The sequence below is a fragment of the Thermobia domestica genome, chromosome 12 (genome assembly GCF_964235325.1).
Source record: "Thermobia domestica chromosome 12, izTheDome1.hap1.1, whole genome shotgun sequence".
NCBI lineage: Eukaryota > Metazoa > Arthropoda > Insecta > Zygentoma > Lepismatidae > Thermobia > Thermobia domestica.
The window spans coordinates 173651887-173670144 of NC_137465.1; the positions used below are offsets into that span (position 1 = coordinate 173651887).

At 34.2% G+C, this 18258-nt stretch overlaps 1 protein-coding gene across 1 annotated transcript in view; it reads right to left on the reverse strand.

The window, feature by feature from the left end:
- Window positions 1-17018, reverse strand: part of LOC145666838 (homeobox protein Nkx-2.5-like) — a 42721-nt gene extending 25703 nt beyond the window's left edge. Inside the window, exon 1 of the mRNA XM_081734414.1 lies at window positions 14763-17018. Coding sequence (XP_081590540.1) covers window positions 14763-15180 — 418 coding nt within the window. The 5' untranslated portion in view covers window positions 15181-17018. The remainder of the gene's footprint in view (window positions 1-14762) is intronic.
- Window positions 17019-18258: the final 1240 nt, after the last annotated feature.

Consider the following 18258-nt stretch of genomic DNA (forward strand, 5'->3'; position numbering starts at 1 on the left):
CTAGTAATAAAGTGGGCCTGCTCATCAGAACAGTTTATTCATATTAACCCCTTACTGTATATCGTTAATTATGGCACCCTAGTTGTTGATATTTTCCGCCAGGGCACTTCAGACACTTTACTTTTAAATTCTGTCCACCATCATCCTCAGTTCTTAAGAAAAAAGTATTCTTTTAAATGTTCGAACGATAAAATATTTTCGTTCTCCATCTTTATAAAAACAACACCAATCAAAGTAAAATAGACTATAGGTATCATTGCACTCCTAGTTCCCTAACTGAATGTATTCGGAGCTGTCAAAATCTACGACAAAATCTTCCAGGTGCTTGCAATTAGTACACGTGATTTCACTGAGGCTGTTCTTATCTTCCAAAAACAGCAAGTGGCACTACGAACTTATCTGTTTCTCTGTGTGCCGGTGATGTCGGTCACTGACATACGTAGTTCACGCTCGATTGTTTCATTCTGAGAAATTCACTTACAAGAAAGAAACGTTTCCGAAAAAAAATACATATATTGTAGTTACCCATCCGAAATGTAAGGCGAAAAACGTAACCCAAACTAGGTACGTTACTTAAAAATTTGTAACGCGTTACCGTTACAGTTACTTTGGAAAAAATGTAACGCGTTACTAGGAAACGTTACTTAAAAAGTAATGCGTTACTTGCGTTACGTTACTTCCCAAGACTGCATATTACTTCGTTTTACCCTTAGCTCAAGTCCAAGAAACCGATAATTCTAGATGCAACTAATGTTACCAGCAAACCAGTTTTTACACTGTGAGTGGGGTTGGAACGAAAGGAAATGCGCTGATAAGTGCAAGATTCTTACTCCAGTAACTACAGAAATGGTTTCTGCTTCGTTGCCATATCGAAGATCTCTTAAGAAAGCAACGGAGACTGTGTGCAAAGAAACTAGTGAATGTTTCTAAATACGTAAAGTTCTCAGAAACTTGTGTTATTGAAAGAAGATACTGAAGTATAAAATTTTCAATATAAATTAGTTTATATTAGTATATAATAACTTTATTTTGTAATATTCTAGAGCTACAGCCGGTAGCCCACAAAATAAGCCACTGTTAACTACTTTCAGTAAAAATCCAAACATCTTTGGAGGAAAACGGGAAATGGTTTCGGTGAAAAACCGAACTGGCTTTTGGAGAAAACCGATTTTAAAAAACCGATTCCAGCTTTTATGGAAACAAGTTTCGTTCATCCCCAGTAGGTAAGGGCCTTACCCACCATGGCTCTAGAATCCTGTGGTGTTATTCTTAGATGACTTATTTATTTGTTTATTTAAGAAGAACACAACAGGTAATTCTACCCAATTACAATGTTCATAGAGTTACAGAGAATTGCTGTAATATTATATATTTGTGAAATCTACCCTGACTCATACCGTGGATATTCAGAACATGTTTACATTTACCCAGTTTGTTGTACACTGCACCTACTCTCCACGTTGGTGACTGTTTTATTGTATTTGTTCGAGATTTCTTACAATGAAATAAATTTCTATTGCCCACACGTATGTTACTATTGGGTGCTCTGAGATGAAAAGCAGAGACCAAATCCTTACTATTTAATTTGTTATTTAATATTTTATACAAAAATATCATGTCATTTAACAGTCTTCTGTGATTGAGAGACACTGCGTTAAAATTTTCATTCAGAGAAGTACTATTTTAATATCTGGGGAAGATGCCTGTTCTCTTGTATACCAGAAACTGCAGAAATTTATTTTGAACTATTTCAATTCTAATAGAGTCTAATTCTAATAGAGACTCTAAGTTCTATTCTAATGGACTTGCTTTCGAAGTTTCATTCACAGTGTCCAATGTTCCGTAAAATAGTTCCACCGATTGTATTTAAAGATTTCTTTAATAAATAAATAAATAAATATTATTTGCATTTCTTTTCCTTCAAAGAATTAACAGGTTCAATAAAGGATTACCAGCTAAAATGGAAACTCTCAGTCTCCACGTCCTTTCGTAAGTAACTTCTAAACGAATTAATAAATTGGAAGTGATAAAGTGCTCAATTCTGGAGCACAGGGTTCCTACTTTAATTCCGGTTCTTGCGAAGTATGATTTGTGGTGGACAAATACCATTTTCCTCGAAGTTCTCCCTTTTCTCCCCACTTTCTCCATTCCACTGTTTCGTTTATTATCATTACCGTTCCCTTAACTTAATCGTGAAACATTAAACTAATAATAGTAATGAGTTGGAAGACAGTTCTTAGAGAGAAATAAGTCCTCTGGAAATTAAATTAATGGCGTTGAATACCAACGATATCTTCAGTTTTCAGCACATTGATTTATAAGAAGTATTTCGTTATTTTTCTTAGGGATGGCACGAGACGAGTCGAGACAGGATTTTCCTGACAAAATTCGGGTCGAGACACAGCTCTTCCAATAGAAACATATACATTTTTCGAGTCGAGACATCACTTTTATAGCACATTTTCGAGACGAGACAGCCACAAATCTTGTCTCGTGCGCATTCCTAATTTTTCTTGAAATGAACAGGAATTTGAACGCTTTGATACTACTAATTTCTTCTTCGGACTTACTTAGATGACCCTACTTTTATAAAATAATAATAATAGTTACAGAGTTTTGTTTACCAACTACTTCTTTATGTATTTATTTATTTTGTCTGTTCATTACATCCGGAAGAAAAAGATCAAGAATGTATTGATGAATCAGCATGAATTATGGCCAAAATGTAGAGTCGAAAGTTAGGAAAAAATTAAATCTTTGAGTTTAACGTCCCACGTTTATGCCGGCTAGGCTAAAGGAGACGGTGATGATGGGAAGTGAATGAAATGGTGGAATGAAGAAAGTAGAAGGAAATAGGAGAACCTCGAGAAAACCCACGCACACGGTGTTTGTCCACCACAAAGTTCCCTTGGCGGGAGGAGGGTTTGAACCAAGGACCCACGCACAAGAGGTGAACGCTCTACCACTTTTTTGTAAGTTAACTGACTCACCGAACGTGTCTCAGTAACTTACTTTAACTACTTATTACTAACTTTACTTGCTTTACTCGTTTAACTGACTTTTCCAATCACCCAGAACGACAGGAACACGAGCACAGAAACATAGAGAACAGTTAAAATCACAAAAGCTCTCCCACCGGGAATGGAACCAGGAACTCTGTACACCAAAGGCGCACGTACTAGCCACTACATTGTAAAAAAATTCATAGGTAAATTTACAAAAAGCGGTGGCAATCTGTTTGCCAATCCTCTATGTAAATCAATTTACACCTATAAAGTAAAACTACTAATATGAAATGGTGTAAAATTACATTTTTATCAATATAAATGTCATACTTTCTTATAAATTTACTGTAAATTTGTAAAATAACCCAGCAAATTTTGTAATTTAATCTAAGGAAAAGTATATATCAACTTACAAAATAAGGGGTAAATGATTTTACATTGATGTTTGGCAATTTAATTACAAAATTTTTTTTCAGTGTAGACTAGCGAGGAAGGCTATTACTGAGCCACCGCGGCCCTCGAAAGTTAGGAATCGTGTTCTTTAATGGAAGTAATATTTAAACCGGAAGTAGTAGAAATCAAACCGTTTCCAGCTTTTATCTCTGATCACTATAGGGCAAAAATCGGTAGACTAATAAATAGCGAGCCGTGGTTTAATGTATACGATTAAATGTCCCAAGAATACATTTCACCTTTATTCTCAACTCTCTTCTAAAACGACTAGTAATAGTAATCCCCTACAACTTCCGGTTTTAAATGTTGATATGCTTAAAGCGAAAACGATAACAGATAGATAGAACCATTTTTTTTCATTGATAAGAAAGAGAAAAAAATGTGAAAATGAAATGAAATGAAATCTTTGAGTTTTACGTCCCACGATTATGCCGGTTAGGCTAAAGGAGACGGTGATGATGAGTAATGAATGAAATGGTGGAATGAAGAAAGTGGGAGGAAACGGGAGAACCCCGAGAAAACCCACGCACACGGTGTTTGTCCACCACAAAGTTCACTTGACGGGGGCTGGGGTCGAACCCGGGACCCCAAGCACTAGAGGTGAAATCTCTACCACTGAGCCACCGCGGCCCCCACCCCAAAAAAAATGTGAACTTTATATATAGAGTATACGTAATTGGAGCTGAACCGCTCGAAGTTTCATGGAGCATATTGACACAAGACGAAGCGAGACGATAAATAAGGCTTTCTAATGTCGTCGTGTAAATTTTCTAAAAGTTTCGTCTCGATTCTTAAAAAAAAAAAAAAAAAAAAAAAAAAAAAAAAAAAAGCTCTTCTTGTCTCGTCTCAAATTTCTTTTCGCCGCGTCTTGGGGTTGGTAAAACTTTGTTGGTTAATTGTGTACATATCTTGCTGTCAGGTAGATTAGCCTGTGATGGAAATTGATGCACATAATGTAGGATTCCGATTCTCCAGAATGTTAGATGGATGTTTACAATATTTAAGGTAATTATGGTTTTGTAATGTAATACATATACTACGACTGGCAAGATTCATGTGTGAATATAATTATGAATTGACGGTAGAGTTAATAAAATGAAAGCAATGTGAATGGATTGAATTTCTATTTGTAGAAGTGATTCTTTTTAGGGTTTTTTAATTGCTAATCATATTCTTGATAGAAGTGTAATTAAGGAAGTCAGAAGACGAGCGGTATCCTGTGTGCTAAGTTATATCATACAGGCACAGATTGTATTTGAGAGTGTACAATCTTTTTATCATCACAGTAGTATAAGAAGTAACATAAACAATCAAGTAAGCAAGCATGCCTACAGTAAGTCTAAATTTGCACTTAATTTCCCTTGACAGACCTAACCTTACAGATTTTTCTCTATATATGGTTTTGGCAAGTGTAAATTTGAAGACATGCTTCGTGTCCAGATCAGAGGTGACCACTTTGACCTAACCTCACTCAACCTCACGCTCACAAACTCATTTCCACCTCATGCTCACTCGACCTCACGCTCACACCACCAGTCTGACCTCACGCTCACTGGACCTCACGCTCACATAACCAGTCTGATCTCACGCTCACTCAACCTCATGAGGTTGAGGTGGAGTGAGCGTGGGTTCCGAACTCGTGAGCGCCGACCTCATGAATTTGGACACCTTTGGTCTAGATAGCCTTGGCGTATAAATCTACGTACGGTTAGACCAGGACTAAGACAGAACCCTGTGCTAAAACGTGTGCGCGTTAGACTTAGCTTTAGATATTCTCTGTGTGTATAGCTTTTTTAAGGGCAAATTTTAAATCAAGCTTGACAGATGTGTCAATTTAAAGAAATTTACAGGTTAGCTTTATATTACATATTATTGGCAAGTCTGAAGTAAACTTGCAACCGAGGAACTAGCAACTTTGTTATAGCATTGCTTAAACTTAGGTCTGCAACCGAACAATACAAACTTGTTCAAGCATATAGACTTAGTTTTGAGGATTTGAATAAGGCTATAGGGAACTACAAACAGAGGCGACTCTAGAGGTAAAATCTGGGGGGTCAACCAGAACCCAGCATGAATATACTATAAACTATCAAAAATATATAAATAATAGCTTTAATTATTTTTGTCACTCAAAACACTGGGGCTTAGGTCCCCCGGCTCCGGGCTAGATCCGCCAATGCCTACAAAATTTACGCCTCGAATTTTTCCTTAATTTCATTTAGAAATTATCAGAATCCTTCTGCGATAGAAGATGTCAACGATAGATGTGATATAACATTTAAGCCATATTTATTATTGGAGAATACTGTGTATTGACTTGCATATCTTAAATAAATGTACCTTTTGTGTTCATACAATCACTAAATCTATTTATAGTTTTTATCCTATGAATCGCGAAACACTGAAACAGTGTTTGCAGCATAAGATTTGGGTGAACGAGTGTTCAGTGGCGTATTTACGATTTTGTTTCGGGAGGGGCTTTGCTAACTTTCGGGGGGGGCTTTACCTGGAAATGTGAAAATTCTGCAAGATATTTCATTTACTTTACTATACTAAGTAAGATTTCGGGGGGGGGCTTAAGCCCGGAAGCCACCCCCTAAATGCCCCACTGCTAGTGCTACTCACGCGTGAAATTTCTTGTCTCTTCTCGAATTTAAGAAGATACATCTCGTCTCGACTCGTGCCTCGTTTCTGAGACGAGACGAGAAATATTTAGTCTCGTGGGCCATGTATTTATTCCGGTATAAAATGTTCAATTAGACCCGAATAATATAATAAATTACAACTTTAATATCGGCATGAAGCTTCTAGCGGGACAGCTGTATTCAAACATTTAACTATTGTGAGATTTAAAAAAAAAATCATGGACCCAAGAAACAAAATGAAAAGAATTTATAGTTCAAGTTAAACCAAAGCTCATAGTTCAAACAAGCTGTATAAACTCCTGCTTATTCTTAAACTGAACAAATTACATAATTTGCTTCGAAGCGAAAGTATTTTTTTTAATGCAGCTTTATTACGATGAATAGATGGGCGAGCCAGGAGGTAACGCCTTCTCTTGGGCCAGTGATATTAATTTAAGTGTGGTAAGCAAGTATTATTGATTTATTGTCACTAATAGGGCCTAATAGGGGCTACATAAGAATGCGATGAGAGAATGAAGTGCTGTTTACGTAACATAAGGTCATGATGATAGGTGAAGTAAAATTATTTTTGTTTATCTATTGACATATCAGAAACGTACAAGTTCATGTAAGAAAACAAGTTCATGTATGCTAATACGAAGAAAATCACAATTCAAATAATATCAGAGATACATAATTTGAAGTGAACACTCTGAACTAACGAAATAAATAATAATAATAATAATAATATACGATGATGATGATGATGTGTATATGTGTGTTTGTCTGTCTTTACCAGCTTTTCGCATAGAAAAGAAAGCGACTCAAAGCTACCTAATTTGGTACACAGATTAGAAGTGTGCACTGGCTCGGCGAGCGGGCTTAAGCCCAATCTGGCCCGTGGCCCGGACTCGGACCTACAAAGCATATAGGACTTCGGGCCAGGCCAGGCTTGGGCCGTAATTTTTAAATATACAACCATCTTTCTCGAACCTTTTCGTGCCTACTTTGTAAATCTAGTAAACAACGATATTTATTGGACCATTCTTTCTGAAAAACTTTTAAAGTACATCTGCAAGTACAATTTTGTGTTAATTAAGTTTCTGTAATTCGGACTTATTTCAGGCTTGTTTGATTATCACACGAGCTCGGTTGGGCTCGGGCCTAAATGCTAAAACATATTTCGGACTCGGGTTGGACCTCACATCATAAACTCACGGGCCGGGCCGGGCCCGGGCAAAAAATTCCGGCCCGTGCAGACCTCTAACACAGATACAGAATAGATTTTTCCAGATCTAATCATCTACGAATCTTTTTTTTTTTTTTTTTTAACGATTTTCGGTTCAGGTTAATTTTTACCTAGGTTTAAAATTTATCCACACTTTTGGCTGTTTTGTAAGAATGACTGCCCCCGCTACGCAACCAACATTACGTTTAAGTATCTGAATAATAAATGGTTGTTGAAACATTCCTTCTAGGCTCTGAATTAAGATTAAGAAACAACGGACCCTTACAGTTAGCTTTATAAATAACTAGTGGAATATACCCATGCTTCGGACGGGGGCTGTATTTGGAAGTCAACGACTGTAGGAGTATTACCATTGATCTCAGCGACTACGAAAACTATGGATTTGATACTAATATCGGTCATTTTGGGCTATTTTTTCCATATCTCGGTATCTCCCCCCCCCCCCCGCTGACTCCCGGTCCGCATACAATTGTAACTAAATTTGCAAGTCATCGCTAATCGAAGTGTCATCATTGATTTCAGCGACCGCGAAAACTATGGATTTGACACCAATATCGGTCAGTTTGGTTTGCTTTTATATTGCACTATTGGATTGCCTCGGTATCTTATCCCCCCTACTCCGGTGACCCCCGGCCCGGAGCCGTATATCGTGAATTTGGAAGTTAATGCGATCGGAGTTCCACCATTGATTTCAGCGACCGCGAAAACTATGAATTCGACACTAATATCGGTCATTTTCTACTACTTTTACATGTATCGGTAAACGCCCCCCTGAGACCCCAATGGTTCGAATTTTAACAAAAACGTTTAACTCTGATCTGGAGCCTGGACCAAGGTATTCGTGACTAAAATTTCGTAACTCTCGGTCAATTTGTATGGTTCCCAACCCGGTTCCGGTAAACGCCCCCCTGAAACCCCTTGGTTCGAAATTTGAAAAAAGGGCTTCGTCTTGATCTGGGGCCTGGGCCAAGGTATCCCTGACCAAAATTTGATAACTCTCGGTGCACTCGCCTGGTCCCCAGGACGCACACAGACAGACAAACACATAAACAAACTCTTTATTTGATTTATATTAGATAATAATAATAATAATAATAATAATAATAATAATAATAATAATAATAATAATAATAATAATAATAATAATAATAATAATAATAATAATAATAATAATAATGCGTATTTGCCATCAGTTTTTCACACAGGAGATGTCACCAATAGCCGCCAAATCTAATCGCGTAAATAGGCCTATCCGTTGGTTTCCAATTTTTGGCTTACGCGCTGTTAGCAAAGGATTCAAAATTTATAGACGTTTGTGGTTGTTTCTAATAAGAACAGCTTGGCTGTATACAAGTAACAACATTAAAACTTTGTTATGAGGGTTTACATAACAGCTGAGGATAAATACATGGGTATTGAAATGGTTATGAGAATACAATATTTTAAGGAAATTATTCTCCTTATCTTTTTATCCAGGTTCTGAATTAAAGTTCGGCAACGGCAGGTTGCTAACAGTTAGTAAATTGAATAAAGTTGAAAAAAATAATCAATTGCATTATAAAATACTTCGCTGAATAACGTCAAAGTGCTTACCGTTTTGACTTCTCTAAAAAAAAAAAAAAAAAAAAAAAACCGATATTCAAATAACGATTGATAATAACAACTAAATTCTCTATTTCATTTGATAAGAGCTTAAACACTTTTTTTAAAAAAAAATGTGAAATATGTAATAGTATTGATTGCAAACTGTACATTCCCCCAAAAAGTAACTTCAAAATGTTATTTATAGCATTTGAAAAATTTATTTAAAGGTCTCTAAACATGTCAATACTACTACTACTACTACAACTAATAATAATAATAATAATAATAATAATAATAATAATAATAATAATAATAATAATAATAATAATAATAATAATAAATTATTTGCTTCAGATGAACACATTTTTGTATACTTAATTTCATACTGAACATGCAATTTCTTTTCTGTTCCCGATTCTCGAAGGACAAAATTGATGGTGCTTCCACATTTTGTTCTGATAGATTTTACTTTCTCTCTGTCACTACAGTGTTCTACTCCGAGAAAAATTTTCCAGAGTCTACATTCGAGGGTAAGCTTGCTTGATAGCATAAGCAGTAAACTCTTAGTGTATAATTTTAAGTGCGTACAGATTTTCAACAAGGTTCATATGATTTTGTTCTCACAAGAACTCTCTTTACAAGGAATTTTAAAGAAAGATAGTCATTAGCTCTTTAGGCTGGATCCTCCTTATCTTCTTTACATTTTTCAATCGATCCAGCATTTCTGCTATTCAATGATTTTGCAATTTTATTATGCAATAGCTGAAACATTTATTTACAAGAATCTGTTTCCATCATAAGACTATCCAATTTCTGCAGTAATATCGTAGCTGTATGTTAGAAGTTATCCAGCTCTTGGTGCACTACATTTTTAGCAGAATAATGATAGTTTGCAATTTTATTCATGTATTTGTTAAAATTTGGTGTTATTCTCACGAATTGCCCAAAGTCGCGTTATTTCGCGATTCAAATACAGCAAAAAAAAAAAAAAAATGCTCTTTGAGTGTTTTTAGAAAGATTCGTAAGAGTTGAACACAAATAAATGCAAAACTCTTTCTTTTACCCGCAAAGAAAACACCATTAAATATGACTATTCTATTGAAGGAACTATTTTAGAGACACCTACTTTAATTAAAGATCTACGAGTGCTATTTGATCCGAAATTAAGTTTTACTCATCATATTGAAACAATTGTTAATAATTCATACAGAAATCTTGGCTTTGTTATGAGAATAGGTAAGGAGTTTCAAAATGATGCTACGTTAATGAAACTATTTTTGTTTTGTGAGATCGCAGTTAGAATATGCGACTCTGTCTTGGTCACCAAAAGCACAAAAACACATAGATATGATTGAAAGAATACAATTAAAATTTTTTGATATTACTTGCTTATAGAAAAACTGGTATGTATCCAAAATATGAGTCGTATTCAGAAATAATACAAAACTTCAATATTAACACGTTGAAACAACGGAGAGAACATACGGATCTTTTATTTTTATACAAATTACTACATGGTAAAATTGACTGTCCCAGTCTTACTCCGAAGGTCCAATTGCATGTCCCATCAGGTAAAACCCGCGTAGGAAATAGCAGTACATTTTACTACAGAAAGGCAAGAACAAATATCCTCGCTAAGTCTCCTATATGGAGAATGAGTGCTTCCTACAATGCAATTGAAAGGATAACTTAAAACGAAAAGTTCAAGTCCCTAGTCATAGGAAAAATATCTGTGCATTCGTCTATTTGATGTAGCAGAGAATAGGAAGCCAAAACACAATTTTTGCCCAAATCTACTTCGGCGTAACTATTTAAATTTGGTCGCAGAGAGCCCAAACAATTCAAAAGATTAGTGAAAGTGAGAGTTAGATTAAGGTACTCTAAGCGAACATAGCCTATAAATACGACGGAAAATTGATTCCTAAAATTCTGTCGTGGTGACTTACACTTGGAGGATAAGAAATATCAGTAACATGGTTCGGTTGTTGGAGACTACGAATTTGCAACGAATTTCTTCTTATGTAACGTTTTACTTCCTTTTACTGACTTCTTTCATTACATTTATAGCCCACAGTTCGAATACTAGATATTAGTCACCACTAAGAACTAGTTATTGCACAAACATGAAATTAAAATCATCACCTACACATCACAATTACCTTTTTATTTTTCAAAATCTCCATTAATTTATTTTCAGTTGTCATAGCAACTCGAAACAAACAGTTATTCGTAATTACTGCTCCTACGTTTACCCATTAATTTTATATATATATATATATATATATATATATATATAAACATATTATATATATTTTTCTTCTTCTTCTTAACAACAGATTGTGTACTATTAAACACCTTTGCCCACAATAGCTACAAGAAAAATGGAAGTTATTCACATGAAAATAATGCATAGATATACAATATCGTTGTAAATTGAAACTGATCCCCAAAGCAGACCTGCGCGAAACGATATGAGAGGTTACAGAGAAACTAAGTGTTGATCATTCAGCAATAGCATGGCATTTGGAGAAGCTACAAAAGATGAAAAGACTGGCAAACTGACCGAGAACCCAAGAAATCGACGCTTTGAATCTGTTCTACGCTACTGCTACTCTTACACTACAAAGGCGATACATTTTGCAAACATATTCACATAGACAAGGAATCTCGTAGGTCTACAGCAACATATATTGTATCAATCTTCGAATGAAGTTATACATGACCAGTCGATCTTCATGTAGAGTTACCACATTTTCAATACGAAAAATGGAAGAACTTGAACAAATGATTTCTGTGACATTTTTCACAATCTTTAACATTTTTTTCTGTCTTAGATATGATACAACATAGTAATCTATATATAGATTATTTCAATGTGTTCCAAGTTATATAAGCGTATTTATATAACTTTTACAATGGTCTTATTCAAGTTAGTTTACTGAACATTTAACCAACTTCCACATGTATTTCGGAGCCTGCATTTACAATTCAGGTATAGTTATCATCAATGTTCAGAAACTTTTCTTCTAACCTAGTTGCCAGTTCTGAAAACCACACGTAATAATACGAATGTTATTTGATGCTACGTTGATTTACATGTTGTGACCGTAATTGAGAAAGGTGCTAGGCTCATACTTCCGGTTGCCATGGCGACCTGGCCTGGACGTTTCTGAGTGCTGCTTATTAGCTTTAATATTCCAACACAAACGCTAAGAACATTTTGTTAATATGCAAGCTACAAAATTTAATTCTATACCCACTAAAAAATCATATATAGACCTATACTCGTGGTTCAGACGTAATGTATTTCACGTAACGACTACAATCGTATTTTACAGCACATTTTCGAGACGAGAAAGCCAAAAATCTTGTATTGTGCGCATTCCTACTCTTGCCAGCGACCCCTTTAGAATTTTAGGTTTGTGATAAGCTTGTGTGGAATTTTTAATATACTTATTGCGGAGATCTCACGATATCCAACTATTTCTCTAAGAATAGAATCCGTCTTTTGTTTATAGTGGATACAGTAACTTTCCTAAAAGGAAATGGATTAAAACCAATTTTGGTTAGTTCATTCATGTTAGCTACAAATATTGAGTCCGATACGTCATACTGTTTCAAGATGGATTCCGTTTGAAAATGTTAAAACTTCATAACTCCCTTAATTTTGGGTCATATGATAAAAAAAATAAAGTGATTTCTAATTTTGGTTTTAAAAAACTTGGACAGTTGTTAAAAAAGTTATTGAATATTTCAAATTACTTGATAATGTGAGTTACGAAGATTAAAAACAGACATTGCCGCACTAGTAAAATCACACCATGCTCAGATATCTCATTAGCTTTCAATTTTAATTGTATTTCCATATGCAGGTGTTGTTGCATTTGTGTTTTTCTGGTATTTTAATATGCAGTTCTCATTAGTTTCATATCGTACGTCTTCCGTTAAAATTGATGTTTAAACACTCTGCATCTTTTGAAAATGTTTAGTAGACCCTTTTTCTTTGTTCTTAATAGTATGTAAAGAAATAAAAATATGCCTATGAGAATAAAATTCAAAATAATATTTAAAAATATTTCCGGGTATTAGAGTCTAATTATATTTATCTCTTCCGCTTAACTTCGCGACCCCCAGGTTGAGAAACCCTGCCTTCGACCAAAGTTTCCGTCGATTTACATTCTTTTTACAATTTGGAAAAATAATTGAATTCGGGATGAACAATATCAAAATATATATGGATTTTCTAGTGTACGCAGCTCCGAAGTACTGTTGATATCAAACAATTTTATAGGTATAGGGACATTCTTTAAGCCCTTCCAAAAATCAAGTTAGCCATCCCCATATTCGCTTATGGACTAAAAACTTTGATAAGCTTAGCTCATGTACATTGCATTTTTTTAAAGATGCTTTTCTTTGATATTACCCATGGCTTATTCTTAATTAGCTGTTACCTTTTTTAAATCTTATAGCATACTTTCTTCGTCTTATAAATGACAAAAAAACTCCTCACGGAATACTGTGATGCCCCAGAAAATCAATTTCGATTTTTTTAATATTATTATTGTTTCAACCATTTTATTTGTAAACATAAACGTGCCACTTATTAACATGAAATATAAAGTCATTAAGCTTTTCATTATGAAATGAATAAGATGACACAGTACATATCATGATTAATAAAAATATATATTCTGAAACTGTCAATTAGTCTTAAATTTTATTTTTCGTTTAACTAAAATATTGTCCAAATGTAAGACACACAATCATTGGATAGATCACATTGTGCTGACAGAATAACATTCACATGAGTAGTTTTCGAGAAAATAAAAAAAAATGATCTTGTGTGGCGATAAAAAAAAAAGTTTCGTTCGTAGTAGCAAAAAATAATAATTGACCGTTTTTATTTTTCAGAAAGACATTTATATTTGTATTTATGTACTGTATAATGTAGCAAAATACAGTGTCAACTATAACAGATCGTATCTATTGTTGTTTATCTCTTTTCTGAAGGTGATACATCTACTCTTCACGCACATACTACTTTTAATTGAAAGTGAGGTTCCATGTGCCTGAAAGCATTTAACTTTCAGAAAAATAGGGGAAAAAATAATACTTTGAGGCCCTCTTGCTGACTACGTTGAAAGAAGTAAGATTATTAGTTACTCACTAACAAAAGATTTTAACCTAAGTATACTATCGCAATATAGCGTAGTTTGACTGGCGGTCTACACTGTTAAAATATTTCTATAAAGTTACAATTAAGTACTGGCAAATAGACTGCTATATCGTGATTATAATATTACGATAAAATAAGGATAACTGTTAATATTAATATAAGCATTGGTCCTTACTTTAATATTTATAGCTTGTTATTAATTTATTTCTCTATTTCTGAACGTATTCTTTGTTTACAATTAAATTATAACTTTAAAACAAAATACTGTGGCAACACTGTTCGTCATTGTGCCACTGCGTTTTATATTTTGCAGATAATCGCAATAAGCTGTAAATTTTATAATGTATTACAGGTAGTCAAAATCAGCTGTTGTATATCTAAACATCACAACGTTTTCTAACACAAATACTTCTTGTATTTCTCAAATATTGACTTTGTTGCACTGTACGTTATTATCATGATAATTGCAAATAAAATAAAATAAAAAATCTAGTGTGAACTTCCCCCAATGCTAGAGGTAAATCATTTTCATTTCACGATTTGAAATGTTCTGTCATACTAAACGTCATTTGACATATTATGTCATGAAATTTTTAGTGCACTTTTTAACTATCAATTAGAGTTTTAACAATAGATTTGTTTTTATTAAATGTATATTTTAAATAACTTACTGTTATTTGACATATCTGCCGTAGGACCTTGACTGCCGAAGTTCCCTGCTTCTTCTGGAAACGGCGGACAAAGATGACTTAGTTGTTGGACGTGTGGGGAAGTCAACGGCGGTAGCGCCGAGGGTTGAACCGGTGGCACAGTAGTAGGTTGTTGAGAAACTGTAGTTGTTGACACTTGGCACTGTTGATAAGCAGATGTACACAGGTCACTGAGCGAGATATATTCTTTGTGGTTCATATAAAGGTCATGTTCTGTCATACCAGCTAACGGATCACTTCCAGAGTTCTCCAATACCATAGAACCATCTTCGAGGAAAAATGCATGAGGGTCCAAGGGACCTTGTTCCGCCAAATTTAGAATGTCTTTCACAGAAAACGGCGTGGCTAACGCTGAATATCCGTTATGACTTGATAACATTTTTGTAGATTGGATTCTCAGCTTATATTCTTAATGCTTAAAAATCATATAAAATTATGAATAATCTTATCGCTGTTAACGCTGCTTTCTTACAAATATGAAACTTCGTAAGCTACAACCAAAATTCATATTCCAAAGTTAGCGTGAAAAATACAAAAATAAATATTTGTTATTATCCAGCAATGTTTGGTGGATAGAAATGTATACGAAGTTCCGGTTTCAAAAAGATATCACTTGAACACTATTTTATCACTAGCACAACACAACATTGTATTTTGAAAATTCGTAATTAGCAAGAAAAGGAAACTACTATAGTGCATAATCAAGACGTTAGCTTCAATTAGCACTCAGGGTCTAAAGTCATTATACCCATCTTGTAAAATAAATAAATAAAAAGAATAATATAACTGTTGGAAAACACTTATTCGGAACTTAGAAGTTTATTCAATTGCTCAAAAACCCATAAGGTAGTAATTTGTTAATCTGTCAAATAAAATTAATGCAAATAATGTACGTTGAAATGGTTAAATATGTTACGGATTACTGTAAGAGAAAAAAATACTTATTGTTTTATTATTGCGAATGGTCGAATGTTGTTTGAATGTCCTCCACAAATTCAAATAACCACACAATTTCACCTCAAATGAAGCAGAAGCAAAACGTTACTTAAAAAGATATTTGTCTCACAAAAAACATGAAACAGAATCGTTATTACGTTACCGAAATATCTTTTGCACTATTCATAATGCAGAAAACTAATACGAAGATGCGTTAGCTAAAGTCCTTTGTGCTGTTCAAAGAGTCACAAAGTTTGCATTATCTGTGTACTGCTCAAAGTTTCATTGAATGTAGAAAACAAAGTAAACACAAAATTCCCGTACTCAGTATAATATGCACTGTTCAAAGTTTCACAAAGTAACAAAGACAAAATTTGCGTTATCTAAATATATGTGTACTGCTCAAAGTTTCATTGAATGTAGAAAACAAAGTAAACACAAAATTCCCGTACTCAGTATAATATGCACTGTTCAAAGTTTCACAAAGTAAGAAAGACAAAGTTTGCGTTATCTAAATATCTTTGTACTGTTCAAAGTTTCATTGAATGTAGAAAACAAAGTAAACACAAAATTCCCGTACTCAGTATAATATGCACTGTTCAAAGTTTCACAAAGTAAGAAAGACAAAGTTTGCGTTATCTAAATATCTTTGTACTGTTCAAATTTCCACAAAATACACTGAGTTTGCGTTGTCGAAGTATCCTTGCACTTTTGAAAATTGGAAATATAAAATGCTGTTAAATGCAATATTGAAAAGATAAACAATACGTCACAGTCAAACACAATAAGCACTTGTCACTAATATAACTTCTGTTCATTAAATAATAAAATATTTAATTTCAAATTCTTCTTCGCAGAAATAAAAGAAGAACGCAAAATAAAGAAAAAAAATTTAAAAAATAATAAATCAACACCAACATTAAATAAGGAGGGAAAAAAATGACTGACGGGAAGAAAACAAATTACTGTCACTTCCAATGGGAAAGTCCAAGTGGTGGCACTCAGCGAAGTATACGCTTCCACTTGATTGCAATCGTGGTAAAGAGAGTGCAAGATGACCTGAAAGATCAATTTGTGACAAAGGCTGGTCAAGTGGTGAAGAAGTGGCAAAGAAGTCCCTGACTCTTCGCTCCTCTCTTTAGCTTTCAAGTGCCTCCACTTTTGGCGCTGCTGTTGTTGTTAGAGTTGGTCGTAGGGAAATGTGGAACCTCGGGACGAAAATTGAGATGGCCACACGAATCAACAACTAGAAGATGACGAGATTTTCTCTCTCTCTCTCTCTCTCTTTCTCCTTTTCTTCTTTGCTTCCCACAGAACGAGAAGGGAGTCAGATGATTGAAGAGAAGGGAGCAGGGAGTTATCGCAAACATTGACACGCCCTCATTGAGCAGTTGTTGGCCAATAAGGGTTCAGAAACTGTTGAGGAAGATGTGTTTTCATTGGATAATTTTCTGATGGGATCAAAACAATAAGGAGGAGGGTCTTTTTCCACTTTGTATTCTCTGTAACGTACACCTTGTGTGGAATGACTCATGCTGCAAAATACGTTGACTTATCTTGTTTGTATTTATTGAAGCAAATCCAAATATGAAGAAACCATTTTACATTAAAATAAAGAAGACCAGGGTTTAAACCAGGTACAGTTCCAGGATTCGTCTACCTCGACTAGCAGGCACACCTTTAGTGTATTGTCCTAGGTTCGATTCCCGTTAGGAGAGCATCCGCCGTTGTTCAGATCCCACTTAGGTCCGTAGCTTGCAGGTGGCCAGGGGGAATGAACTTCTCTGAAAGTTTTAATTGTATGTTGGTATCATGTATGAATACATAATTGGAAAAAATAATGAACATTTTAATTGAACATTAAAATTAAAAATTATGGTAAAGAAAATATTATTAAATTACAAATTAATGTTGAAAAAACTAAAGGTTGAAATTTCAATTAACTTAAAAATTAACAATTTTCACAATTCTGCAATGAGAATTGCCCTAGATTGTAAAAGTTAGTGTAAAGTTCAACGAATAAAATTATGTACACTCGTGTTCAAAATTATTGTCGCATGTCTATAAATATGTTGTTGTAGGAATATAATTTGATAACAAATTCGCTTGGCATTTTTTATAATGTTAATAATATGTATAATCGGCAAAGACATGTATGTGGCAAATTGCATATCAAAAGAGAAGTAAATAAGGACAATAAAACGAAAATAAACTTTCTTCTCCATTTAGCAACATTTTGTTTTACTCATTCTAATTTTCGTATTTATATTTTTTTTCCTATGAAATTTACCACAAATATACATTTCTCGATTATACACATAGTATCAGTATTAAAAGTGCCCTGCAACATCATTATTTAATTACATTCTTACAAGAAAACAGCTATAGATATGCGACAATCATTTTGGACATGAGTGTACCTGAGAATATTAATCGAATATGAAAATATATTGTTTTCAAACGTAACTGATAGGCCTAAGTAATAAAAAAAATACAAAAGTCATACAATCAACAGAAGTAA